This window comes from Salmo salar, chromosome 02, assembly GCF_965601325.2.
Source record: "Salmo salar chromosome 02, fSalSal1, whole genome shotgun sequence".
Taxonomy (NCBI): domain Eukaryota; kingdom Metazoa; phylum Chordata; class Actinopteri; order Salmoniformes; family Salmonidae; genus Salmo; species Salmo salar.
The window spans coordinates 21,717,500-21,744,859 of NC_138292.1; the positions used below are offsets into that span (position 1 = coordinate 21,717,500).

The following is a 27,360-nucleotide window of genomic DNA, read 5'->3' on the forward strand; positions in this document are numbered from 1 at the left end:
CCCTGAATATGCTTGAATGTTATCTGACTGTACAGTATTGTTTATGTTAAACTTCTGTAATAGTCTGCATCATTTTTTATTTAACCAGACAAGTCTTAAGAAGAAATGTTTATTTACGATGACGGCCTACGCCGGCAAACCTGGATGACGCTGGGCCAATTGTGCACCGCCCTATGGGACACTCAATCACGACCGGATGTGATACAGCCTGAATTTGAACCAGGGACTGTAGTGACGCCTCTTGCACTGAGAAGCAGTGCTTTAGACCGCTGCCCCACTTGGGAGCCCGTTACCTCCAAACTAATTTCTCTATTTAATAGGCACCTTGTGTGTGGAATGTGTGTCTCTAGGGCGCCAGACGGTTGTTAGGGGACCTTTTTACTGAAGAATGTGTCTGTTTTTTATCATTGTGTTTTGCTTTTCATGTATCGTTTTGTATAATTACATGTATTTTATTGTGCATATGAATGTGTAGTTTATTGTGTTTATTGTATTTTGACGTGTTTTATGGTAATATACAGGGCTCATCTGGAAAAGAGACGTTGGTCTCAGCATTGACTCCCTGTCAAAATAAAGGTTCAATAAAAATGTATTATTTTTAACGTGCAGTTTGCTCCCCTGCATTTCCCTTCGTCTACATCCCCCCGCCCTCTCTCTCTCTCTCTCTCTCTCTCTCTCTCTCTCTCTCTCTCTCTCTCTCTTTCCTCGTGTGCCTTTCACACTCTCTCTCTCTCTCTTCTTCAGTCCCCCACTGTCCCTGTTGTACAGTATACTGTAGTTCCAGACCCACCGCAGCAGTGCTCATAGATAGTGTGAGTGAAAAAGAGCGGGAGTTGGAGATTGTGAGGATGGGTAAAGAAGCGTAAGGGGGTAACACACACAATCGAGAGAGGGAGTGAAAGAGGGGGCAGAGAGATAGAGAGAGAGAGAGAACTGCGATATCCGCCAACCCTCCCAGGCGCGAGGTTCTTGATTACTGTCAAGCGCGCACACCATTCGGATATCGCTCCTGTGACAGCCAGGGTAAGTGTTTTTGCTCATAACCCAAAATATACAAACACATTTTAACTGAACCATTTTACCCTACTGCATGAGGTTTATAAGATTATAGATATTAATAATAAACTACTTCAGTGAACACGTTCTGGTGTCGTGTAGCCAACATCTGCCAAAATGGTTTGTCTGTCGTGGATGGCTTTAATCTGTTACTGGAACGTCTATGTTATGTTGTCTAACTCACATGAACACATTTTAATGTTTGTCAGAGTCGCATTGGAGGATACAGTCTTCTTTGTCGCGCCTGGTCTGCCTATGTTTATCAATTCCAAACTCTCCGCGTGACAGTGTGGCAATGGAGGGGGTTGCAAACAACATTCTGAGGCATATTGTGTGTGTCGTGTGATATAAACTGGGACTACCGTATCTATAATAAACAGTAGAAATACACACACTGCGCTGTGGTAATAGATAGATGGAGAGAGACTGGTGAACTGAAGACCTTGCTGGTGGTAGCCTACTGGTGGAAATGATGGTCATTTCATGTACATTGGTCTGTAACCTACTGTGTTATTCCATCTCTCTCTCCCTCGCTCTCTCTCTTTCTATCGCTCTCTCTCTGTTTAAATGTGCTGTCATTTTACAGTGTGGCCACCGCTTTCTTAATTTCATTATCTAAACGTCCTTGCTGAATGAGTCACTGTGTGTGTGTGTGTGTGTGTGTGTGTGTGTGTGTGTGTGTGTGTGTGTGTGTGTGTGTGTGTGTGTGTGTGTGTGTGTGTGTGTGTGTGTGTGTGTGTGTGTGTGTGTGTGTGTGTGTAGAGAGAGAGAGAGAGTCTCTGTGTGTGTGCTTTTTCCTGTGAGTAATTTTGACATGGAATAGTTTTTGTTGCTACTTAGTTATATCGTAGTTAATGCAAGTAATTAGTTTAGCACGTGCAGTGTGAGCACACCCAGCCCAGGGCATGCGTGTTCACGTGGGGTACTTCTTGCCTTTTTGGGCCAAGGTCTTTCCCTATATTAACCTACATCTGTTTCAGCCTCAGTCTCTCACTTTGTCTTCTTTGCCTTATAAACTCTGGAGGGGCTAATCCTGCCCTCCAGTCCTATTTTCACTGCAATCTCTCTCCCTCTCATTCACTTCTATCTCTTCTCATTCTCTCTTTCTCTTATTTTCTCTCCCTCTCTCACCCTCTTTTTCACTCCTCTCTTCTTCTCTCTCTGTCTCTCTCCATCTGTCTTATTCTCCCTCACTCTCATTATCACTCTCCTTCGTTCTCTGACCCTCTCTCCTAGTTTCTGTAGACCAGGGCTACCCAACCCTCTTCCTGGAGATCTATTGTCCTGTAGGTGTTCAATCCAACCCTAATTTAGCATATCTGATTCAGCTAGTTAAGGTCTTGTTGAGCAGCTAATAAGTGTAATCAGGTGTGTTAAATTAGGGTTGGACTGAAAACCCACAGGATGGTGGATCTCCAGGAAGAGGGTTGGGCAGCCCTACTGTAGACACTTTGTTTGTGTTGTGGGCACTCATTTTCATCCATTCATCCATCACTCCCTCTCATCCATCACTTTAGCTCGCTCTCTCTCTGTCTCTCATTCCAGAGCGTATACCAGGTGAAGTGAACCTGCAGGTCTTTACAGATCTATCTCACCTAGTAGACTAAACTACAGGGTCATTACTGTCTGGTCCTGCTAGAAAAGAAACAACTAGAAAAGACTAGTTTAAAAGGGTTTTTTTAAAACAAGGGTTTTCCACCTCCTAGCCTCAACCGGAGGTGCCGTGAACAGTGACCACATCATGACAACACCATGGAATATAGTTGTGGGAGCAGTAGTGGCAGAGACTGGCCTCACGTTAGTTCAGCACCACGGAGAGACCCCTCACAGCTTTACACACTAACACAGGTTTTTTCCAGATGGTGTGCAGATTTTTGTTCCAGTCCTTCAGTAACAAACCTGATTCAGATCATTGCCTAGACTGAGGATCAGGATTAGGTGATTATTTGAAACAGCTGAGTTAGTGATAGGATGGAGCGAAAAGCCTGCACACCCTGAAGCTCTGGAGAACCCCTTGAAGCAGTGGGAGTACTGTCCATGGTGCTGAACTGGGTGTTGAGCGTTCTGAACTGGACAGTAATAGTGCTGTCCATGGTGCTGCTGGACAGTGAGAGTTCTGTCCATGGTGCTGCTGCACAATGAGAGTGCTGTCCATGGTGCTGAAATGGACAATGAGGGTGCTGTCCATGGTGCTGAACTGGACACTGCGGGTGCTGTCCATGGTGCTGAACTGGACAATGAGGGTGCTGTCCAAGGATCCTGAACTTGACAGTGAGGATACTGTCCATGGTGTTGAAGTGGACTGTGGGGGTGCTGTCCATGGTGCTGAACTGGACACTGAGAGTGCTGTCCATGGTGCTGAACTGGACAATGAGAGTGCTTTCCATGGTGCTGAACAATGAGGGTGCTGTCCAAGGATCCTGAACTGGACATTGGACACTGGTGTTGTCCATGGTGCTGAACTGGACAATTAGAGTGCTGTCCATGGTGCTGAACTGGACACTGTGGGTGCTGTCCATGGTGCTGAACTGGACAATGAGAGTGCTTTCCATGGTGCTGAACAATGAGGGTGCTGTCCAAGGATCCTGAACTGGACATTGGACACTGGTGTTGTCCATGGTGCTGAACTGGACAATTAGAGTGCTGTCCATGGTGCTGAACAATGAGGGTGCTGTCCAAGGATCCTGAACTGGACATTGGACACTGGTGTTGTCCATGGTGCTGAACTGGACAATTAGAGTGCTGTCCATGGTGCTGAACTGTACAATGCGAGTGCTGTCCAAGAATCCTGAACTGGACAGTGAGGGTGCTGTCCAAGTATCCTGAACTGGACACTGCGGGTGCTGTCCATGGTGCTGACCTGGACATTAGGAGTGTTGTCCAATGTTCTGAACTGGAACTTAATTGCAGCGTAAAGCATTTCACTTCACCAATGTTATGGCTTAAATGCTTTCATCAGAGTGTTCTCTTTTCATAGAATACATGAAGATCACGTTAGGGACCATGCAAATAGATACACAATATTACATTAAATGACATTTTAAAAACGTGATTAATCCCAGAGGGGCGATTACTTCTACAATACTTCTAATCTAGTGAAGGACCATATGTGAGCACTGTCACGCACATTCCAGTTGGCAGGACAGCATAGTGACATCACCGTGGCTGTGACCTGAAGTCAACTGGCACTTCTGGAGTGTCACGCTAACATCTGGCGCTGACTGGCAGAGAGGACATGGGACTGCCAAGTTTAGATGAGTCCTATCGCCTCAATTTTTGGATATCGTAATTTCCATTAAGTTATCTCCTCTGTGAATCGGAGGCGTTCACAGTAAGTAATAGTTTCCACCATATAGCGTCTACCTATCCAGGCCTATCACATCACTGAGGGGGATTTGAGGGAAAAGAGTGTCTGCTAAAGGACTGAAATGTAAATGTCAGTGAGTGAGGGCAGCAGGGAGGGGACAGCTTTTAGAAATACTGCAGAGTTTGGCTGACTCTTCACTGACCACTCCTTGTGTATTTCTTCCATTCATTCTTCATATCTGACTTCTTGTCTTGATTACTCCCTTACTTTTTTTGGACCTCTCCTCCTCCTCTCCTCTCTGTCTCTCTTCTAGTCACTCCTCCTCTCCTCTCTGTCTCTCTTCTAGTCACTCCTCCTCTCCTCTCTGTCTCTCTTCTAGTCACTCCTCTCCTCTCTGTCTCTCTTCTAGTCACTCCCTCCTCTCTGTCTCTCTTCTGTCACTCCTCCTTCCTCTCTGTCTCTCTTCTAGTCCTCCTCCTCTCTGTCTCTCTTCTAGTCACTCCTCCTCTCCTCTCTGTCTCTCTTCTAGTCACTCCTCCTCTCCTCTCTGTCTCTCTTCTAGTCACTCCTCCTCTCCTCTCTGTCTCTCTTCTAGTCACTCCTCCTCTCCTCTCTGTCTCTCTTCTAGTCACTCCTCCTCTCCTCTCTGTCTCTCTTCTAGTCACTCCTCCTCTCTGTCTCTCTTCTAGTCACTCCTCTCCTCTCTATCTCTCTTCTAGTCACTCCTCCTATCCTCTCTGTCTCTCTTCTGGTCACTCCTTTCCTCTCTGTCTCTCTTCTAGTCACTCCTCCACTCCTCTCTGTCTCTCTTCTAGTCACTCCTCCTCTCCTCTCTGTCTCTCTTCTGGTCACTCCTCCTATCCTCTCTCATCATATCTCTCCTCCTCTCCTCCTCTCTGTCTCTCTTCTAGTCACCCCTTCTCTCTGTCTCTCTTCTAGTCACTCTTCTTATCCTCTCTGTCTCTCTTCTAGTCACTCCTCCTATCCTCTCTCATCATATCTCTCCTTCTCCCCTCCTCTCTGTCTCTCTTCTAGTCACTCCTCCTATCCTCTCTCATCATATCTCTCCTTCTCCTCTCCTCTCTGTCTCTCTTCTAGTCACTCCTCCTATCCTCTCTTATCATATCTCTCATCCTCCTCTCCTCTCTGTCTCTCTTCTAGCTATTCCCCTTCCTCTTCTTTCCATATCTCTGTCTTTAGTCAGTTCTATGCTCCTCTGTATCTGTGAATGAATGTCTCTGACTGGTCCTCCTTATCTAGCCCCAGATTCTGTACCATCATGTCTCTTCTCCTTGGACCCCACACACACATACACACACAATGTCACCCCCCCAGACCCATGCGTCTCCATTCAGCTCTGGGGGCTCCGCTGAGTCACCACACAGACTGGAGAGAAAACACAGGGAGAGAAACATGCCCGGGTGAAAATGGTGGAGGAGAGAAGGAGAGAGGGAAGGACACTGAGGAATTAAACGGGAAGGAGGAGGGAGGGGAAAACATTGGGAAGAGGGTGAAAATTAAGATGAGAAGGAGAAAGAAGTAAGGGGAAGACGTGAAGAGAAGGAAAGAAACAGAAAGAAGGAGAAAGAAGGAAGAAACACAATGACATGTTGGAAATAGAGGGAGAAGGAGAGAATGAGAAGGATATCCAATTAGGAGGGAGACAGTCTCTGAGCTAACACCATTTCATCATTATGCTAAAGTAATTATCACCTAATAATCCACAACAGCAAATTAGTCATGTAAATGACATATGCATGCAGAGTTTTGCTAACCGTTTCCATAGTTATCCTCCATTCACTGTCTGTCTTTCTGTCTGTCTGTCTTCCTTCCTGTCTTTGTTTTCTTATCTGTTTCCCTCCGTTGAATCTGTCTCTCTCTCCACCTTATTCTTAATTCCCTTCTCCCAGCTCTTTAAGTCCCTCTCCGCCTGCCTGCCTCCATCCCTTCCAATCCTCCCATCCCTCACTCACAAAGCCAGGCTCCATTCACTGTTCCTTCTCCATTCATCCCTCCTTCCCTCTCCATTCATCCCTCCTTCCCTCTCCATTCATCCCTCCTTCCCTCTCCATTCAATCCTCCTTCCTTCTCCATTCATCCCTCCTTCCCTCTCCATTCATCCCTCCTTCCCTCTCCATTCATCCCTCCTTTCCTCTCCATTCATCCCTCCTTCCCTCTCCATTCATCCCTCCTTCCCTCTCCATTCATCCCTCCATCCCTCTCCATTCATCCCTCCTTCCCTCTCCATTCATCCCTCCTTCACTCTCTATTCATCCCCCCTTCCCTCTCCATTCATCCCTCCTTTCTTCTCCATTCATCCCTCCTTCCCTCTCCATTCATCCTTCCTTCCATCTCCATTCATCCCTCCTTCCCTCTCCATTCATCCCTCCTTCCCTCTCCATTCATCCCTCCTTCACTCTCTATTCAACCCTCCTTCCCTCTCCATTCATCCCTCCTTCACTCTCCATTCATCCCTCCATCCCTCTCCATTCATCCCTCCTTCACTCTCTATTCAACCCTCCCTCCCTCTCCATTCATCCCTCCTTCCCTCTCCATTCGCTCCATTCACTGCACAATGACCACATCCATAGGATGTCCTCTCCCAGCATGCTTTGCCAGTGGGATGGGGGCTCAGTGCAGTTGATGTCACTCTGGGTAGAAGCTGCCCATAGCCACAGGTCTAGAATCAGCTTCCCCTCTCCACATCCTATCCTTAACCATTAGTGTGATAAATGAGAAACTGAGCATAGACTGGAAGCTCATCTCCGACGAAGACAGTTACTCTGAAACAGCATTGAGGACCACTGACCAAATGACTCTTCAGGGTGATTTGAGGACACAATGGACAAGAGCAGTGTACAATATACAAGAGCTGATTGTGTCGCAAATGGGTGATGAATGAACACACAGGGTGAATTAACACACACACACCCAGCGTGCTGACTGGGGAGGGAGGATATGCAGTGCAGTGTTGACCAGTCAACCAGCGCTAAGGCCTGGAAAGTTAATGTCGGAATCACAATGGAACCTGTGTGTGTGCTTGTTGATGATCATTAACTTGGCCCTCATCATCTCTCTGCCCTTTGACCTTTTCTGCGATTGGCTCCCAAATGGATGTGTAATAACTCATTTTTAGCTACAACATGATATGTTTGTGTGCCCTTACAAAAAAAGCACATGTCAAATTTGCAGTTTCACATGGGAAATAGCTGTTTTCACATGTATTAAATTTAGAGTTCACATGTTAACGCCATCTTTTCACATGTGCCTCACAAAACTTTTACATGTGAAAATCTCACTTTCTCATGTGGAATCACATGTAAAAATCTTAAAATCTAACTTTCACATACGATTGTTTTTCACATGTGAACTTGCAATTCCACATGTGAAAATGAAAATCTAATTTGCAGTTTCACATGTAAGAAAACTCCACATTTACTCCAATGTTTGTAAACAAAGTAAATGTAAACAAACACTGTATAGATTGAAAACTATATAGGTTAAAACTATCATTTTGATATCATGGATGGTCAGTCCAGAGCATAGGCTATGGATTTGAGAGTGGTTGCATTTCTCCAGCCCCATCCATCAGCTTGTGCCGGGGAGCCCACTTTGTTAATGTTTAAATGAAGGATTGCCGCTTTAAACAACATACGGTGCAATTTTCTAGTGAGTAACTTACTTTTGTGCCATTAATATCAATTAAAAAAACTGATGTCGAGAACAAAATTCTTAGTATTGCAAACAAAAATAATGATATTGAAAGCAAAACATAAACACAAATGTATTAATAGTAAAATATATATTGCAAGGAAATAATTGTTCAACGCAAGAGCAAATAATTTGTAAATGGATGCAAAACAAATATTTTTTGTGAAACATTTTGTATGATACTGTAATTAAATAAAACGCCTCTCTCTTTTTTGCAAGTTTTCTTATAGTTGATTATTTTACCCTGGCATTTGCTGTCACTGCCTTTTTTCAAGTTGTGGCACATTCCAGCATCATGGTACCCTGCATCCCACTGCTGGTTTGCCTCAGAAGGTAAGCAGGGTCGTTTCTGATTGGTCCCCAAATGGGAGACCAGACGGGTATCCGCGGTTAGTGAGCGGTCTGTCAAACCAGAATGTGTGTAAACTCTGAATTTCGGCCTCCGAAGAGAGCGAGAGAGCCTTATCATCAGATTCGTGTTCTTCATTCACCATGGCCTGTCTCCTTGGAAAATCCACTTGACATCGGAGCCTGCATTGTTCGCCGTACTTTACAAAGGGAACGAATTGTTGGACCTCGAATACATCCTTTAGATCATTCAGAAAAATGTATTTTTGAACGTTATCGTTTTCCCGCCCAATCACTCATATATCTGGTAAATTTACTCAACCCACATATAGCAAATGTAACCCAACGCGGTTTCGCTTTAACTGCTATACAAACCTACTGGACCACTTTCCTGTACAATGTGGTCGATGCTGAACTATTTGGCAAGGCAACGGTGTGTAGAGCCGGAAGAAGTCTGCCTCTCATTGAATATATTTTTTTTGTCTGTGTTGCATTGCCTGGCCATCAAGTTGTCCATATAATCAAGAACTTTTACAGGATTGCAGGTACAGTAGGCTGCGATCAGTTGACTGCCAGCGATGCTTTGCTAATATCAAATTAATAAACCTAGGCAACATGATAAAAATAATACATCGCCTAATTCATCCCGTAGATTTTCCGAACATCATTGGTGCTATAGATGGACACATATCTCCCATTCAAACACCCTCTGGACCAAATGAAGGAGACTACGTGAATAGAAACAACTTTAACAGCATAAACAAACAGGTAGCTACTGAACACTGTAGCCTAAACTTTCACCAAACCAAATCATTTTCACAAACAGTCATTGAATTCAATGACCTTCCTTCCTTCTTTTGTCGGATGATCTGACTCCCATGGGGTTACAACTAAACATTGAACAACATTGCTGCCCGTTTTGTCATGAGAAGCACTCTATGAATTCAATACAGTAGTATTCATCCTACGTAGGCTATGGAATGGGCCTACCATTGCAATTGTGACATAGGTTACTACAATTTACATATTAGGCCATAGCATTAACACGTAATATCACCAGCGTTACAATAAAAGTGCTCTATAAAGTGAAAGCATTGTTACTAATCAGCCATATGTGTAAACTAGGCCTAAGATATTGGAACCGTGCCAATAAACTTGCGCATTTAACACTGTCTGCAGTTTTCTGTCAGACTCCCTCTCTGGCTTTTGCGGCGGCAGATGTATTACTTTTTGGGAGAAATAACTGAACATATTCGTTATTTTTTAGAATTTTTTCTTGTTCTAGACTTTTGAAATATTGGGCTCTGTCTTTTGACTCCATATCTGTCATTTTTTCTGTCATCGAAATGAGGACCTTTTTGAATGTTGCGTGCACGCGCCAGTTGGCCAACCAATCTGCGCCCTTGCCACTTCGAGCAGCGGTCTGGAACCAAGAAATCCTGGACTTCCTCACGGTGCGCCTGATATGTTCAGGAAATCCTGAATTTGTTAAACCATCTTTCTGGAATAGCCCTCTGATGTAGCTGGAAGTGGTAAAAAAATAAACACGTTCATGTTTTTTCATGAGGGAAAACACCTGAACAATGTGACATGTGAAACTTCACAAGTGTCCGAAAACCACATGTATCTGACTCATGATTTTTCTTTGTAAGTGTGTGTGTGTGTGTGTGTGTGTGTGTGTGTGTGTGTGTGTGTGTGTGTGTGTGTGTGTGTGTGTGTGTGTGTGTGTGTGTGTGTGTGTGTTGGTGTAGTATTCAAGCTACTGTAGCCCCTGACATGTTGTGTAGTGGTTAATATTACAAAGGGTGGTAGAGAAACAAACGCTTTCTCTCAGCATGACTTCTGAACGAGGTATCTGTCTCCCTCCCTCCCTCTCTCTTTCTCTCTCTCTGTAAATGAGTTCAATCTATAAGTCTGACTTAAAATTAAAAGAGTTTTCTGTCTCTCTCTTTGCTTTGCTCTCTCGCTCCTCTCTGAAGACTTCATGCAATAAGTCTGACTTATCCTTGCTCTCTCTCCTTCTGCCTTCCCTCCTCTCCCTCCTCTCCTCCCGCTCTCCCTCTGTCTCTAGATGAGTTCGTGCAGTAGCAGAGCGCTGACCATCCTGTCCACGGTGTTTGGGGCGTGTGGTCTACTGCTGGTGGGTGTGGCTGTGTCTACAGACTACTGGCTGCTGATGGAGGAGGGCATCGTGCTGCAGCAGAACCAGAGCATGGAGGTCAAGATGGCCCTGCACTCTGGCCTCTGGAGGGTTTGCTTCGTGGCGGGTACATATGACCTCTGACCCTCAATAGCAGTGGTGACCTGACCAATCTGCTCCGGATAAAATTAGCCATAGTTGAGTCTAGGATCAGTTCACTCCTTCTAAATCTGAACCTTAACCATTAGGGGAAAATTCAAAACAGACCTTATATCAGTGCAACTTCACAATCTCAATGTTATATACTGTATTATTTGTTCATTAATGTATGCAGGTGTGGACTGGCCATCTGGCATTTTCGGGCAAATGCCAGATGGGCTGGTCCATTTTTTGCCTAACTTGTTTCCTTTGTGCAAAATTATAATTAACTGGCAAAACATGGGGGCCTCAAATAACAAAATGGGCCAGTGTGGGGGCCTCAAAGAAAAAAATGGTCCATCGCGTTAGAAATGGTAGGGCAGATTTTTGGTCCCAGTCCACCCCTGCATGTATGTATCTGCCTCCCTCTCTCTTTCTCATTCAAGCCTCAATTTTATACACTCCTCTTTCTTTCCCTTCTCTCTCAGGGACAGAGAATGGGAGATGTGTGGCGTCAGAGTATTTCACTGAGCCAGAGATAGAGATCACCACAGAGAATACTGCTAACATTCTGAGTGAGTATACTGTACCCTACACTTACAGCTTTACACTGCACGCTCAGCATAGAGCTCACCAACTTGTAGCCCTAAAGAACAGGAATGAGTTACCTCTGGTTCGTTCAGCCCCATGGGGTGAATGGCTCGTTGGCAAAAGCCTATGGGGAAATTCATTGGGGTTTTGGAGGGGTTTTGGATAAACAGAGAAAAAAATAAGTTCTATGGTTAACACAGGCATAGGAGATCTTATACATTTTGTTCTATGAGATAATAGCAGTCAGTTAACATGGCATTTATTAATTATTATGAAGCCTTTATGTAATTTATGTGTTTGTTATGATTACATACAGTTGAAGTCGGAAGTTTACATAAACTTAGTTTGGAGTCATTAAAATTCGTTTTTCAACCAATCCACACATTTCTTGTGAACAAACTATAGTTTTGGCAAGTCGGTTAGGACATCTACCTTGTGCATGACACAAGTACATTTTCCAACAATTATTTCTAAACAGATTATTTCACTTATAATTCACTGTATCACAATTCCAGTGGGTCAGAAGTTTACATACACTAAGTTGACTGTGCCTTTACACAGCTTGGAAAATTCCAGAAAATGATGTCATGGCTTTAGAAGCTTCTGATAGGCTAATTGACATGATTTGAGTCAATTGAACGTGTACTTGTGGATGTATTTCAAGGACTACCTTCAAACGCAGTGCATCTTTGCTTCACATCATGGGGAAATCAAAAGAAATCAGCTAAGACCTCAGAAAAACAATTGTAGACCTCCACAAGTGGTTCATTCTTGGGAGTGTCACATTCGTCAAAAGGAGTCGACCAAGGTGCAGCTTGGAATATGTTCATCTTGTAATTTAATGCAAAAATGAACACTTTACAAATAAACAAAAATGACAGCCGACAGTTCTGTCAGGTACTTACAACTAAACAGAAAGCAAACTACCCACAAACCCCAAAAGAAAACAGGCTGCCTAAGTATGGTTCCTAATCAGAGACAACGATAGACAGCTGCCTCTGGTTAGGAACCATACTCGGCCCAACACAAAGAAATACAAAACATAGAATGCCCACCCCACACCCTGACCTAACCACATAGAGAAACAAACCCTCTCTCTCAGGTCAGGGCGTGACAGGGAGCAATTTCCAAACGCCTGAAGGTACCACGTTCATCTGTACAAACAATAGTACGCAAGTATAAACACCATGGGACCACGCAGCCGTCATACCACTCAGGAAGGAGACGCGTTCTGTCTCCTAGAGATGAATGTACTTTGGTGCGAAAAGTGCAAATCAATCCCAGAACAACAGCAAGGGACCTTGTGAAGATGCTGGAGGAAACAGGTACAAAAGTATCTATATCCACAGTAAAACGAGTCCTATATCGACATAACCTGAAAGGCCGCTCAGCAAGGAAGAAGCCACTGCTCCAAAACCGCCATAAAAAAGCCAGACTACGGTTTGCAACTGCACATGGGGACAAAGATCGTACTTTTTGGAGAAATGTCCTCTGGTCTGATGAAACAAAAATAGAACGGTTAGGCCATAATGACCGTCATTATGTTTGGAGGAAAAAGGGGGAGGCTTGCAAGCCGAAGAACACCATCCCAACCGTGAAGCACGGGGGTGGCAGCATCATGTTGTGGGGGTGCTTTGCTGCAGGAGGGACTGGTGCACTTCACAAAATAGATGGCATCATGAGGGAGGTAAATTATGTGGATGTATTGAAGCAACATCTCAAGACATCAGTCAGGAAGTTAAAGCTTGGCCGCAAATGGGTCTTCCAAATGGACAATGACCCCAAGCATACTTCCAAAGTTGTGGCAAAATGGCTTAAGGACTACAAAGTCAAGGTATTGGAGTGGCCACCACAAAGCCCTGATCTCAATCCCATAGAAAATTTGTGGGCAGAACTGAAAAAGCATGTGCGAGCAAGGAGGCCTACAAACCTGACTCAGTTACACCAGCTCTGTCAGGAGGAATGGGCCAAAATTCACCCAACTTATTGTGGGAAGCCTGTGGAAGGCTATCAGAAACGTTTGACCCGTTTGACCCAATTTAAAGGCAATGCTACCAAATACTAATTGAGTGTATGTAAACTTCTGACCCACTAGGAATGTGATGAAAGAAATAAAATCTGAAATGAATCATTCTCTACTATTATTCTGACATTTCACATTCTTAAAATAAACACATTTGACCTCTAATACTGTAACCCTGTAGAGATGGCGCGGACAGCCACTCCGTTCCCCATGGTGTCTCTGCTATGACCTCTAACCTCTAACACTGTGACCCTGTAGAGATGGTGCGGACGGCCACTCCATTCCCCATGGTGTCTCTGCTCTTCGTCTTCACAGCCTTTGTCATCAGTAACATCGGACACATCCGGCCCCAGCGCACCACCTGGCCCGCTCCGGGCCCCCTGTCGGGGGCCCTCCTCTGGCGATCTCTCCTCTCCATCCTCTCAGGTAGATAGGCCACTCCATCTGGCCTTGATTATTACTGCCTTCATCCATCCTCTCAGGTAAATAGGCCACTCCATCTGGTCTTGATTATTACTGTATGTGTCCATATCCTCTGTCACTCCTGAGTCATGTTAATTTGAACAAGGCTTATCTGTGTGTGATGATTCATATCTGGCCCCTTCTGTCTCCTTCCAACTGTGATTGATTATTACTGTCTTCATCCTGTTTCAGCCTAGCCACTCCATCATTGCTCTATTTTTACTTTTGGATGTCTCCTGTACCACCTGAACAGGGTCTGACCATTATTACTGCAAATAATATCTCTGATTAAGGTCACGTTGAGCAGAACAATCACTGGTGTCATCAGGAATTTCTGTTGACAATGGTTCATTCTAAAATGTGTCTACATACAGTACCAGTCAAAAGTTTAGACACACCTACTCATTCCATGGTTTTTCTTTATTTTTACTATTTTCTACATAGTAGAATAATAATGAAGACAGCAACACTATGAAATAACACATATGGAATCATGTAGTAACCAAAACAGTGTTAAACCATTCAAAATATATTTTATATTTCAGATTCTTCAAAGTATCCACCTTTTGCCTTGATGACAGCTTTGCAGACTCTTGGTATTCTCTCAACTAGCTTCATGATGTAGTCACCTGGAATACATTTCAATTAACAGGTGTGCCTTGTTAAAAGTTCATTTGTGGTATTTCTTCTTAATGCGTTTGAGCCAATCAGTTGTGTTGTGACAAGGTGGGGTGGTATACAGAAGATAGCTCTATTTGGTAAAATACCAAGTCCATATTATGGCAAGAACAGCTCAAATAAGCAAAGAGAAACGACAGTCCATTATTACTTTAAGACATGAAGGTCAGACAATCTGGAAAATGTCAAAGACTTTGAAAGTTTCTTCAAGTGCTGTCGCAAAAACCATCAAGCGCTATGATGAAACTGGCTCTCATGGGGACCGCCACAGGAAAGGAAGACCCAGTGTTACCTCTGCTGCAGAGGATAAGTTCATTAGAGTTAACTGCACCTCAGATTTCAGCCCAAATAAATGCTTCACAGAATACAAGTAACAGACACATCTCATCATCCACTGTTCAGTGGAGTCTGCGTGAATCAGGTGTTCATGGCCGAATTGCTGCAAAGAAACCACATCCAAAGGACACCAATAAGAAGAAGACACTTGCTTGGGCCAAGAAACATGAGCAATGGACATTAGACCGGTGGAAATCATCTGTCCATTGGTCTGATGAGTCCAAATTTGACATTTTTGGTTCCAACTGCCGTGTCTTTGTGAGACGCAGAGTAGGTGAACTGATGATCTCCGCATGTGTGGTTCCCACTGTGAAGCATAGAGGAGGAGGTGTGATGGTGTGGGGTGCTTTGCTGGTGACACTGTCTGTGATTTATTTAGAATTCAAGGCACACTTAACCAGCATGGCTACCACAGCATTCTGCAGCGATACGCCATGCCATCTGGTTTGCGCTTAGAGGGACTATCATTTGTTTTTCAACAGGACAATGACCCAACACACCTCCAGGCTGTGTAAGGGCTATTTGACCAAGAAGGAGAGTGATGGAGTGCTGCATCAGAAGACCTGGCCTCCACAATCACCCGACCTCAACCCAATTGAGATGGTTTGGGATGAGTTGGACCGCAGAGTGAAGGAAAAGCAGCCAACAAGTGCTCAGCATGTGGGAACTCCTTCAAGACTGTTGGAAAAGCATTCCAGGTGAAGCTGGTTGAGAGAATGCCAAGGGTGTGCAAACCTGTCATCAACGCAAAGGGTGGCTACTTTGAAGAATCTAAAATCTAAAACATATTTTGATTTGTTTAACACTTATTTTGTTACTACATGATTCCATATGTGTTATTTCATAGTGTTGATGTCTTCACTACAATGCACAAATGTAGAAAATAGTACAAATTAAGAAAAACCCTAGAATGAGTAGGTGTGTCCAAACTTTTTGACTGGTACTGTATTTTGTATTGTAAATCAGAGAAATATCTATCCTCTGTGAAGCTGTTTGGGGACTTTTCTGCTTTGTAGTACACTCTCCTGACCAGGAGGCAGCAGTGATGAGGGAGCTCCCTATTCTCTCTATGGAAGAGAGAGAGAGAGAGAGATGAGAAGATATCAAGAATGGCACTCAAAACATAACAATTCACCTATGATATGTTAGGAAAAACAGGTATATTATTTAAGGCCAAAAAGCAGTCATTATAATCACATTCCTGCCTTTGCTGTGGTTTGTTGTAACACAGCAGCGTTTCGCAAACTCGGTCCTGGCCCCCTTGCATGCTCTCTCTCGCTCTCTCTCTCTCTCTCTCTCTCTCTCTCTCTCTCTCTCTCTCTCTCTCTCTCTCTCTCTCTCTCTCTCTCTCTCTCTCTCTCTCTCTCTCTCTCTCTCTCTCTTTCTCTCTCTCTCTCTCTTTCTCTCTCTCTCTCTCTCTCTCTCTCTCTCTCTCTCTCTCTCTCTATCTCCCCTATCTCTCTCTCTCTCCCCTATCTCTCCTATCTCTCTGTCTGTGGGTGTGGGTGAGTGAGGGTATTTTAGTATGCCAGTGTTACTTATTTAGGTAAAGATGATGAACCTCTACATTATAACTGACAGGACATGGTTTCCATGCACTTTCCTTTTACATTCACAGCCTATACTGACTGCCAGGCTCCCGGTGTACAGAACAGATGCTCAGACAGAATGACATTTTAATTGTACATACATATACACCATATATGTATGTGTCTCTATGTGTGTTCTAATTGTACATTCTCCACATATGGGGTATCACATGCATTTTAATGTTGTATAAATGGTTTGCTCAGAAGAGTGTTATTTTAATGTTGCATGAGGAGTTTTTCCAATGAGGAAGGTCTTCTCTAGCTCTTTGCTGAAAGCTGCTCGGTGTCTATATCCCACAGAAAGGTCTTACAGCATACACAGAGCATCACAGCTACAGGGGACTGGCTTAATGTCCTGTCCTCTACCATATCATTTTGAATGGGGGAGTCCTCACTCACTCTCTCTCTCAAAACAATTCAGTTTAAGGGCTTTATTGGCATGGGAAGCATATGTTAACATTGGCAAAGCAAGTGAAGTAGATAATAATCAAAAGTGAAATAAACAATAAAAATTAACAGTAAACATTACACACAAGTTCGAAAAGAATAAAGACATTTCAAATGTCATATTATGTCTATATACAGTGTTGTAGCGATGTGCAAATAGTACAAAAGGGAAAATAAATAAACATAAATATGGTGTTTGTTCTTCACTGGTTGCCCTTTTCTTGTGTCAACAGGTCACACATCTCGCTGCTGTGATGGCACACTGTGGTATTTCACCCAGTAGATATGGGAGTTTATCAAAATTGGGTTTGTTTTCTAATTCTTTGTGGATCTGTGTAATCTGAGGGAAATATGTGTCTCTAATATGGTCATACATTTGGCAGGAGGTTAGGAAGTGCAGCAGTTTCCACCTCATTTTGTGGGTAGTGTGCACATAGCCTGTCTTCTCTTGAGAGCCAGGTCTGCCTATGGCAGCCTCTCTCAATAGCAAGGCTATGCTCACTGAGTCTGTACATAGTCAAAGCTTTCCTTCATTTGGGGTCAGTCACAGTGGTCAGGTATTCTGCCACTGTGTACTCTCTGTTAAGGGCTAAATAACATTCTAGTTTGCTCTGTTTTTTTTTGGTAATTCTTTCCAATGTGTCAAGTATTTATATTTTAGTTTTCTCATGATTTGGTTGGGTCTAATTGTGTTGCTGTCCTGAGGCTCTGCGGGGTCTTTATGTGTTTGTAAACAGAGCCCCAGGACCAGCTTGCTCAGGGGACTCTTCTCCAGGTTCGTCTCTCTGTAGGTGATGGCTTTGTTATGGAAGGTTTGGGAATCACTTCCTTTTAGGTGGTTGTAGAATTTAACAGATCTTTCTGGATTTTGATAATTAGTAGGTATTGACCTAATTCTGCTCTGCATGCATTATTTGGTATTTTACATTGTACACAGAGGATATTTTTGCAGAATTCTGCATGCAGAGTGTCAATCTGTTGTTTGTTCCATTTTGTGGATTCTTGGTTGGTGAGCGGAACCCAGACCTCACAACCATAAAGGGCAATGGGTTCTATAACTGATTCAAATATTTTTAGCCAGATCCTAATTGGTATGTCGAATTTTATGTTCCTTTTGATGGCATAGAAGGCCCTTCTTGCCTTGTCTCTCAGATCGTTCACAGCTTTGTGGAAGTTACCTGTGGCGCTGATGTTTAGGCCAAGGTATGTATAGTTTTTGTGTGCTCTAGGGCAACGGTGTCTAGATGGAATTTGTATTCGTGGTCCTGGCAACTGGTCCTTTTTTGGAACACCATTATTTTTGTCTTACTGAGATTTACTGTCAGGGCCCAGGTCTGACAAAACTCTGTGCAGAAGATCTAGGTGCTGCAGTAGGCCCTCCTTGGTTGGGGACAGAAGCACCAGATAATCAGCAAACAGTAGACATTTGACTTCAGATTCTAGTAGGGTGAGGCCGGGTGCTGCAGACTGTTCTAGTGCCCTTTTATATATGATGAAGAGGGTGGGGCTTAAGCTGCATCCCTGTCTCACCCCACAGCCCTGTGGAAAGAAATATGTGTGTTTTTTGCCAATTTTAACCTTGCACTTGTTGTTTGTGTACATGGATTTATTAATGTTGTATCTTTTTCCTTCTACATCACTTGCCAAATTGATGCAAAAGCTTTTTTGAAATCAACTAAGCATGAGAAGACTTTGCCTTTGTTTTGGTTTGTTTGTTTGTCAATTAGGGTGTGCAGGGTGAATATGTGGTCTGTCGTACGGTAATCTCTCTCTCTCACACACACTTTCTCTTTTCTTTGCTCAGCTCTTGGCATTGCAGGGCTTGGTAATGATATGAGAGGGGGTAACTGTATTTTAGATGTTTCCAAAACTGAATTGCTCTTTTTTTAGTTTTTATTATTAGTGGATATTGGCCTAATTCTGCCCTGCATGCATTGTTTGTAGTTTTCCTCTGGACATGTCGGAGAATCTTACAGAACTCTGCATGCAGGGTTTCAATGGGGTGTTTGTCCCATTTGATGAAATCTTGTTTTGCACCTTGCTGGCATAAAGTGCAATTGGTTCAATGACATATTCAATTAGTTTTAGCCAAATTTTAATAGGTATTTCAATTTAAATTAGCTTTTTAATTGCGTAGAATGCCCTGCGTGCTTTCTCTCTCAGTTCATTCAGTGCCTCATCTCTCTCTCTCTCTCTCTCTCTCTCTCTCTCTCTCTCTCTCTCTCTCTCTCAGGGTGTCAGTGGTAATGTCCTGCTGCTCTCTCTCTCTCTCTCTCTCTCTCTCTCTCTCTCTCTCTCTCTCTCTCTCTCTCTCTCTCTCTCTCTCTCTCTCTCTCTCTCTCTCTCAGGGTGTCAGTGGTAATGTCCTGTTGCTCTCACTCTCTCGCTCTCTCTCTCTCTCTCTCTTTCGCTCTCTCTCTCTCTCTCTCTCTCTCTCTCTCTCTCTCAGGGTGTCAGTGTAATGTCCTGCTGCTCTCTCTCTCTCTCTCTCTCTCTCTCTCTCTGTCTCAGGGTGTCAGTGTTAATGTCTTCTTTCACCCTCTCCCTCTATCACTCTCTCTCTCTCTCTCTCCTTCTCTCTCTTTCTCTCCCTCCCACCTCCCTCCTTCTCTTCCCCTCCCTCCCTCCCTCCCTCCCTCCCTCCCTCCCTCCCTCCCTCCCTCCCTCCCTCCCTCCCTCCCTCCCTCCCTCCCTCTATCACATTTCTCTGTCTCTCCCCCTACCTCTCCTCCTCTCTCTTTCTCTCCCTCCCCTTCCCTCTTTCTCCCTCCCTCCCTCCTTCTCTTCCTCCTTCCATCTCTCCCCCCCTCTCTCTCTCTCTCTCTCTCTCTCCCTCCCTCTCTCCCTCTCCAGGCCTGAGTCTGGTGGTGGGGCTGGTGCTCTACATCTCCAGTATTAATGATGAGGTGATGAACAGACCGAGGGAGCCTGAACAGTTCTTCAACTACCGCTACGGCTGGTCGTTTGCCTTTGCAGCCTCCTCCTTCCTACTCAAGGAGGTCAGCGTGTGTGTGTGTGTGTTTGTGTGTGTGTGTGTGTGTGTGTGTGTGTGTGTGTGTGTGTGTGTGTGTGTGTGTGTGTGTGTGTGTGTGTGTGTGTGTGTGTGTGTGTGTGTGTGTGTGTGTGTGTGTGTGTGTGTGTGTGTGTGTGTGTGGGTAGGGGGGCAGGTGGTGGGGGAGTTGAGGAGACGTCATTAGTGCCACTGCTGTGCTGCCTGGGGTGTCCAGCTGACCTATCTATCTTAAAGCCACAGTGTCGTGCCGGCTGAGGCAAACCTCCCTACAACACTCATCACAACACTCATTACACTGCAATATGCTGGGAAAGTACAGCTATAATTTAGGTCCTAGGGAGCCATGCATTTAAATCACCATGACTTGCAAAGTTGCATGTTTACTTCAAGGCTAAATTTGAGGCAGGAAAAATCATGAGGCCTCTGCAAAATACTACTATTCTCTATACATTCTAAATCAGTCATTCTAAATGTAACTTTTCCACAGTATTATCTGTACTGGGCTGAGATGTTCTGTATGCAGGTGTTGAGGAAGAAGCTGTACCTCTGGGTATTCCTGTGGCTGTCAGCCATCTTCTGTCCTGTGTGTGATAAGGGCTGATGGGACAGAGTGGGGAGTTCAGAGGAGCAACTCTTCTTTACCCCCGTCCTGTCAGAGTGGAGAGTTCAGAGGAGAAACTCTCCTTTACCCCCGTCCTGTCAGAGTGGAGAGTTCAGAGGAGCAACTCTTCTTTACCCCGTCCTGTCAGAGTGGAGAGTTCAGAGGAGCAACTCTTCTTTACCCCCGTCCTGTCAGAGTGGAGAGTTCAGAGGAGAAACTCTCCTTTACCCCCATCCTGTCAGAGTGGAGAGTTCAGAGGAGCAACTCTTCCTTACACCCATCCTGTCAGAGTGGAGAGTTCAGAGGAGCAACTCTTCTTTACCCCATCCTGTCAGAGTGGAGAGTTCAGTGGAGCAACTCTCCTTTACCCCCGTCCTGTCAGAGTGGAGAGTTCAGAGGAGAAACTCTTCTTTACCCCGTCCTGTCAGAGTGGAGAGTTCAGAGGAGCAACTCTTCTTTACCTCGTCCTGTCAGAGTGGAGAGTTCAGAGGAGCAACTCTTCTTTACCCCCGTCCTGTCAGAGTGGAGAGTTCAGAGGAGAAACTCTCCTTTACCCCCATCCTGTCAGAGTGGAGAGTTCAAAGGAGAAACTCTTCTTCACCCCCGTCCTGTCAGAGTGGAGAGTTCAGAGGAGCAACTCTTCTTCACCCCCGTCCTTTCAGAGTGGAGAGTTCAGAGGAGCAACTCTTCTTTACCCCGTCCTGTCAGAGTGGAGAGTTCAGAGGAGCAACTCTTCTTTACCCCGTCCTGTCAGAATGGAGAGTTCAGTGGAGCAACTCTCCTTTACCCCGTCCTGTCAGAGTGGAGAGTTCAGAGGAGAAACTCTTCTTTACCCTCGTCCTGTCAGAGTGGAGAGTTCAGAGGAGCAACTCTTCTTTACCCCCGTCCAGTCAGAGTGGAGAGTTCAGAGGAGCAACTCTTCTTTACCCCCGTCCTGTCAGGGTGGAGAGTTCAGAGGAGAAACTCTCCTTTACCCCCGTCCTGTCAGAGTGGAGAGTTCAGAGGAGCAACACTTCTCTACCCCAGTCCTGACAGAGCGGAGAGTTCAGAGGAGCAACTCTTCTTTACCCCCGTCCTGTCAGAGTGGAGAGTTCAGAGGAGCAACTCTTCTTTACTCCCGTCCTGTCAGAGTGGAGAGTTCAGAGGAGCAACTCTTCTTTACACCGTCCTGTCAGAGTGGAGAGTTCAGAGGAGCAACTCTTCTTTACCCCCGTCCTGTCAGAATGGAGAGTTCAGAGGAGAAACTCTCCTTTACCCCCATCCTGTCAGAGTGGACAGTTCAAAGGAGAAACTCTTCTTCACCCCCGTTCTGTCAGAGTGGAGAGTTCAGAGGAGCAACTCTTCTTCACCCCCGTCCTTTCAGAGTGGAGAGTTCAGAGGAGCAACTCTTCTTTACCCCGTCCTGTCAGAGTGGAGAGTTCAGAGGAGCAACTCTTATTTACCCCATCCTGTCAGAGTGGAGAGTTCAGTGGAGCAACTCTCCTTTACCCCCTGTCCTGTCAGAGTGGAGAGTTCAGAGGAGAAACTCTTCTTTACCCCCGTCCTGTCAGAGTGGAGAGTTCAGAGGAGAAACTCTTCTTTACCCCCGTCCTGTCAGAGTGGTGAGTTCAGAGGAGAAACTCTTTACCCCCGTCCTGTCAGGGTGGAGAGTTCAGAGGAGAAACTCTCCTTTACCCCCGTCCTGTCAGAGTGGAGAGTTCAGAGGAGCAACACTTCTCTACCCCAGTCCTGTCAGAGTGGAGAGTTCAGAGGAGCAACTCTTCTTTACCCCCGTCCTGTCAGAGTGGAGAGTTCAGAGGAGCAACTCTTCTTTACCCCCGTCCTGTCAGAGTGAAGAGTTCAGAGGAGAAACTCTCCTTTACCCCCGTCCTGTCAGAGTGGAGAGTTCAGAGGAGCAACACTTCTCTACCCCAGTCCTGACAGAGCGGAGAGTTCAGAGGAGCAACTCTTCTTTACCCCCGTCCTGTCAGAGTGGAGAGTTCAGAGGAGCAACTCTTCTTTACCCCCGTCCTGTCAGAGTGGAGAGTTCAGAGGAGCAACTCTTCTTCACCCCCGTCCTGTCAAAGTGGAGAGTTCAGAGGAGAAACTCTTCTTCACCCCTGTCCTGTCAGAGTGGAGAGTTCAGAGGAGCAACTCTTCTTTACCCCATCCTGTCAGAGTGGAGAGTTCAGAGGAGCAACTCTTCTTTACCCTCGCCCTGTCAGAGTGGAGAGTTCAGAGGAGCAACTCTTCTTTACCCCCGTTCTGTCAGAGTGGAGAGTTCAGAGGAGCAACTCTTCTTTACCCTCGTCCTGTCAGATTGGAGAGTTCAGAGGAGCAACTCTTCTTTACCCCGTCCTGTCAGAGTGGAGAGTTCAGAGGAGCAACTCTTCTTTACCCCCGTTTTTGTCAGAGTGGAGAGTTCAGAGGAGCAACTCTTCTTTACCCCCGTCCTGTCAGAGTGGAGAGTTCAGAGGAGCAACTCTTCTTTACCCCCATCCTGTCAGAGTGGAGAGTTCAGAGGAGCAACTCTTCTTTACCCCCATCCTGTCAGAGTGGAGAGTTCAGAGGAGCAACTCTTCTTTACCCCCGTCCTGTCAGAGTGGAGAGTTCAGAGGAGCAACTCTTCTTTACCCCCGTCCTGTCAGAGTGGAGAGTTCAGAGGAGCAACACTTCTCTACCCCAGTCCTGTCAGAGTGGAGAGTTCAGAGGAGCAACTCTTCTTTACCCCCGTCCTGTCAGAGTGGAGAGTTCAGAGGAGCAACTCTTCTTTACCCCCGTCCTGTCAGAGTGAAGAGTTCAGAGGAGAAACTCTCCTTTACCCCCGTCCTGTCAGAGTGGAGAGTTCAGAGGAGCAACACTTCTCTACCCCAGTCCTGACAGAGCGGAGAGTTCAGAGGAGCAACTCTTCTTTACCCCCGTCCTGTCAGAGTGGAGAGTTCAGAGGAGCAACTCTTCTTTACCCCCGTCCTGTCAGAGTGGAGAGTTCAGAGGAGCAACTCTTCTTCACCCCCGTCCTGTCAAAGTGGAGAGTTCAGAGGAGAAACTCTTCTTCACCCCTGTCCTGTCAGAGTGGAGAGTTCAGAGGAGCAACTCTTCTTTACCCCATCCTGTCAGAGTGGAGAGTTCAGAGGAGCAACTCTTCTTTACCCTCGCCCTGTCAGAGTGGAGAGTTCAGAGGAGCAACTCTTCTTTACCCCCGTTCTGTCAGAGTGGAGAGTTCAGAGGAGCAACTCTTCTTTACCCTCGTCCTGTCAGATTGGAGAGTTCAGAGGAGCAACTCTTCTTTACCCCGTCCTGTCAGAGTGGAGAGTTCAGAGGAGCAACTCTTCTTTACCCCCGTTTTTGTCAGAGTGGAGAGTTCAGAGGAGCAACTCTTCTTTACCCCCGTCCTGTCAGAGTGGAGAGTTCAGAGGAGCAACTCTTCTTTACCCCCATCCTGTCAGAGTGGAGAGTTCAGAGGAGCAACTCTTCTTTACCCCCATCCTGTCAGAGTGGAGAGTTCAGAGGAGCAACTCTTCTTTACCCCCGTCCTGTCAGAGTGGAGAGTTCAGAGGAGCAACTCTTCTTTACCCCCGTCCTGTCAGAGTGGAGAGTTCAGAGGAGCAACTCTTCTTTACCCCCATCCTGTCAGAGTGGAGAGTTCAGAGGAGCAACTCTTCTTTACCCCGTCCTGTCAGAGTGGAGAGTTCAGAGGAGCAACTCTTCTTTACCCCCATCCTGTCAGAGTGGAGAGTTCAGAGGAGAAACTCTCCTTTACCCCCGTCCTGTCAGAGTGGAGAGTTCAGAGGAGCAACTCTTCTTTACCCCGTCCTGTCAGAGTGGAGAGTTCAGAGGAGCAACTCTTCTTTACCCCCATCCTGTCAGAGTGGAGAGTTCAGAGGAGAAACTCTCCTTTACCCCCGTCCTGTCAGAGTGGAGAGTTCAGAGGAACAACTCCTCTTTACCCTCCATCTCTCTCTCTGTTGTCATAGCCAATCAGGGGGAGATGTGCCCACTCCTTATGTGCCCATCAGATGAGTGCAAACTCTGTTTAAGTACAGTACAGTTCATCACTCCTAACTCAAATACAGTCTTTGTTTCAGTACTTGCTCTGCACATCTGCATACTCTAGTTTAGTTCAAACATTCATGACAGTTCTAAGACATATCATATATGAAGAGTGGACTGTTGTTGTACTTTGCTGCAGAGAAGATAGGAGAACACTGCTGAATACACAATGAGCTAGTGAGGATTAGTATTCTGGGGATAGGCTGGGGTGTCAGTGGGGATGTTGACATACTGTAGCAGTGCAGTAGTCTTCTCTCTCCCTCTCTCTGTGTGTGTGTGTGTGTGTGTGTGTGTGTGTGTGTGTGTGTGTGTGTGTGTGTGTGTGTGTGTGTGTGTGTGTGTGTGTGTGTGTGTGTGTGTGTGTGTGTGTGTGTGTGTGTGTGTGTGTGTGTGTTGGTGTGTATGTGTGTGTTAACGGTGCAGTGTTGTGTGATGTTCTCTGCTCGTTTCACCCATCTCTCCCCCCATCCCCCACCCTGCCTCTCTCACATCGTCAGCATTACTGCACTAATGTGGTGCAATGGACAGCTCAGTGTGCTCCACTCCTCCTGCTCCTCCTCCTCCTCCTCCACCTGCTCCTCCGCCTGCTCCTCCTGCTCCTCCTCCTGCTACTCCTCCTGCTACTCCTCCTCCTTCCTCGTCTTGCCTCTTGTCCTCACATTGCTCTCTCTCTCTCTCTCTCTCTCTCTTCCTCTTACTCCATTGCTCACTAATCCCCTCGACTCACTTTCTTTTCCACCTCCTCCCCACTAGATTTATCCCCTCTACTTGGTCCCTTTTCTTTCAAACCGTTTGATCCCTGCATAACTCTCCTCTCTCTCTCTCTCTCTCTCTCTCTCTCTCTCTCTCTCTCTCTCTCTATCTCTCTCTCTCTCTCCCTCTCTATCTCTCCCTCTCACTATCTCTCTCTATCTCTCTCTCTATCTCTCTCTCTCTCTCTCTCTCTCTCTCTCTCTCTCTCTCTCTCTCTCTCTCTCTCTATCTCTCTCTCTATCTCTCCCTCTCTCTATCTCTCTCTATCTCTCCCTCTCTCTATATCTCTCTCTCTATCTCTCCCTCTCTCTATCTCTCTCTCTATCTCTCCCTCTCTCTATCTCTCTCTCTCTCTCCCTCTCTCTCCTGTCAGGGTGCTGGGGTGATGTCAGTCTATCTGTTTATGAAGCGTTATGCTGAGGAGGAGACGTACCGCCCCCACCCAGCCCTCTACCGCCCCCGTCTGTCTGAGTGCAGCGACTACAGCGGCCAGTTCCTCCAACCTGAGACCTGGCCTCCTCCTAAGAGGGGCCGTAGTGACTCCCGGGCCTCCAGCGACATCTCCATCCAGATCAACCAGACCCCCCCGCAGCCCACCAAAAACCCCCTGCAGGGCAACCAAGGTGGGGGCATGGGGTCCAACATGGGCCCTGGGTCTGGGTCCTCCTCCGAAGCTAGCTACCAGCTGCCCCCACCATCTGGGGCCTACAACACCCACACACTCCAACACCAACACTCACACGGTAACTCCCAGGCCATGGCCATGCCCCCTTCCACCGGCCCCCCCTCACTACCACATGCACATGGGCGCCTCCCCCTGTTAGAGAGAGGGAGCACAAGGGACAGGGGTGCACTGATGGTGGCCTATGACTCCCATAGACACACACACATTTATGATGAAAAACAATATACAGTATATATATAGAGAGAGTAAAGCTATAGGGGGAGATGGGCGGAGGTGGAGATGGAGAGAGATGGAGGGAGGGAGGTGGAGATGTAGTGAGGTGGAGATGGAGGTAGGGAGATGCAGGCAGCTGGAGATGGAGATGGACAGAAAAGAGGGAGGGAGGAAGTAAGTGTGAAGGGCAAGAAAGATGGAGTAAGTGTGAAAAGGGAGAGGGAGAAGGATTGAGGGTTTAGAGTTAACATACATTTGGTATTACAAGCTGAGAGATGGGCAGAGAGAGAGAAAAAGAGGGTTTAGGAGAGGTGGAGGAGTTGTCAAGGATAGAGAGATGAGAGGGATGGAGAGAAAGTGACAGAGAAGAAAGTATGTGATTTCTTGAAAGACTTAGAGGTTAGAATCTGTGACAAAAAGGGCTGAGAGGGAGAGAGGGAGAGAGAGGGAGAAAGGAGAGACAGGGAGAATGAGAGAGACAGGGAGAGGGGGAGAGGGAGAGACAGGGAGCATGAGAGAGACAGGGAGAATGAGAGAGAGAGGGAGAGAGGGAGAGACAGGGAGAATGAAAGAGAAAGGGAGAATGAGAGAGACAGGGAGAATGAGAGAGACAGGGAGAATGAGAGAGACAGGGAGAATGAGAGAGACAGGGAGAATGAGAGAGACAGGGAAAATGAGAGAGAGAGAGAGAGGGAGAGACAGGGAGAATGAAAGAGACGGGGAGAATGAGAGAGACAGGGAGAATGAGAGAGACAGGGAGAATGAGAGAGAGAGGGAGAGAGGGAGAGACAGGGAGAATGAAAGAGACAGGGAGAATGAGAGAGACAGGGAGAATGAGAGAGACAGGGAGAATGAGAGAGACAGGGAGAATGAGAGAGACAGGGAGAATGAGAGAGACAGGGAGAGAGGGAGAGACAGGGAGAATGAGAGAGACATGGAGAGAGGGAGGAGGGAGAGAGGGAGAGAGGGAGAATGAGAGAGACAGGGAGAGAGGGAGAATGAGAGAGACAGGGAGAGAGGGAGGGAGGGAGAGAGGGAGAATGAGAGAGACAGGGAGAATGAGAGAGACAGGGAGAGAGGGAGAATGAGAGAGACAGGGAGAGAGAGAGAGGGAAATGAGAGAGACAGGGAGAGAGGGAGAGAGGGAGAATGAGAGAGACAGGGAGAGAGGGAGAATGAGAGAGACAGGGAGAGAGGGAGAGAGGGAGAATGAGAGAGACAGGGAGAGAGGGAGAGAGGG

The 27,360-nt window shown here is 46.2% G+C and overlaps 1 protein-coding gene across 1 annotated transcript; it reads left to right on the forward strand.

Moving 5' to 3' along the window:
- The first annotated feature begins 733 nt into the window (after positions 1-733).
- LOC106575226 (voltage-dependent calcium channel gamma-7 subunit) lies at positions 734-27,224 on the forward strand. The gene is made up of 6 exons (XM_082960724.1): positions 734-1,023; positions 10,494-10,689; positions 11,189-11,275; positions 13,573-13,740; positions 19,680-19,825; positions 25,596-27,224. Exons 2-6 carry the CDS (start codon positions 10,494-10,496, stop codon positions 26,145-26,147), a joined length of 1,149 nt encoding a protein of 382 aa, XP_082816850.1. The 5' UTR covers positions 734-1,023; the 3' UTR covers positions 26,148-27,224.
- The last annotated feature ends 136 nt before the right edge of the window (positions 27,225-27,360 follow it).

Excerpts from the sequence above, each read along its gene's own strand:
- LOC106575226 (XM_082960724.1), top strand. The coding sequence starts at position 10,494 with ATGAGTTCGTGCAGTAGCAGAGCGCTGACCATCCTGTCCACGGTGTTT. Across the intron at positions 13,741-19,679 it reads TCTCCTCTCCATCCTCTCAG|GCCTGAGTCTGGTGGTGGGG; the intron begins GTAGATAGGCCA and ends CTCCCTCTCCAG. Across the intron at positions 19,826-25,595 it reads CCTCCTTCCTACTCAAGGAG|GGTGCTGGGGTGATGTCAGT; the intron begins GTCAGCGTGTGT and ends CTCTCCTGTCAG.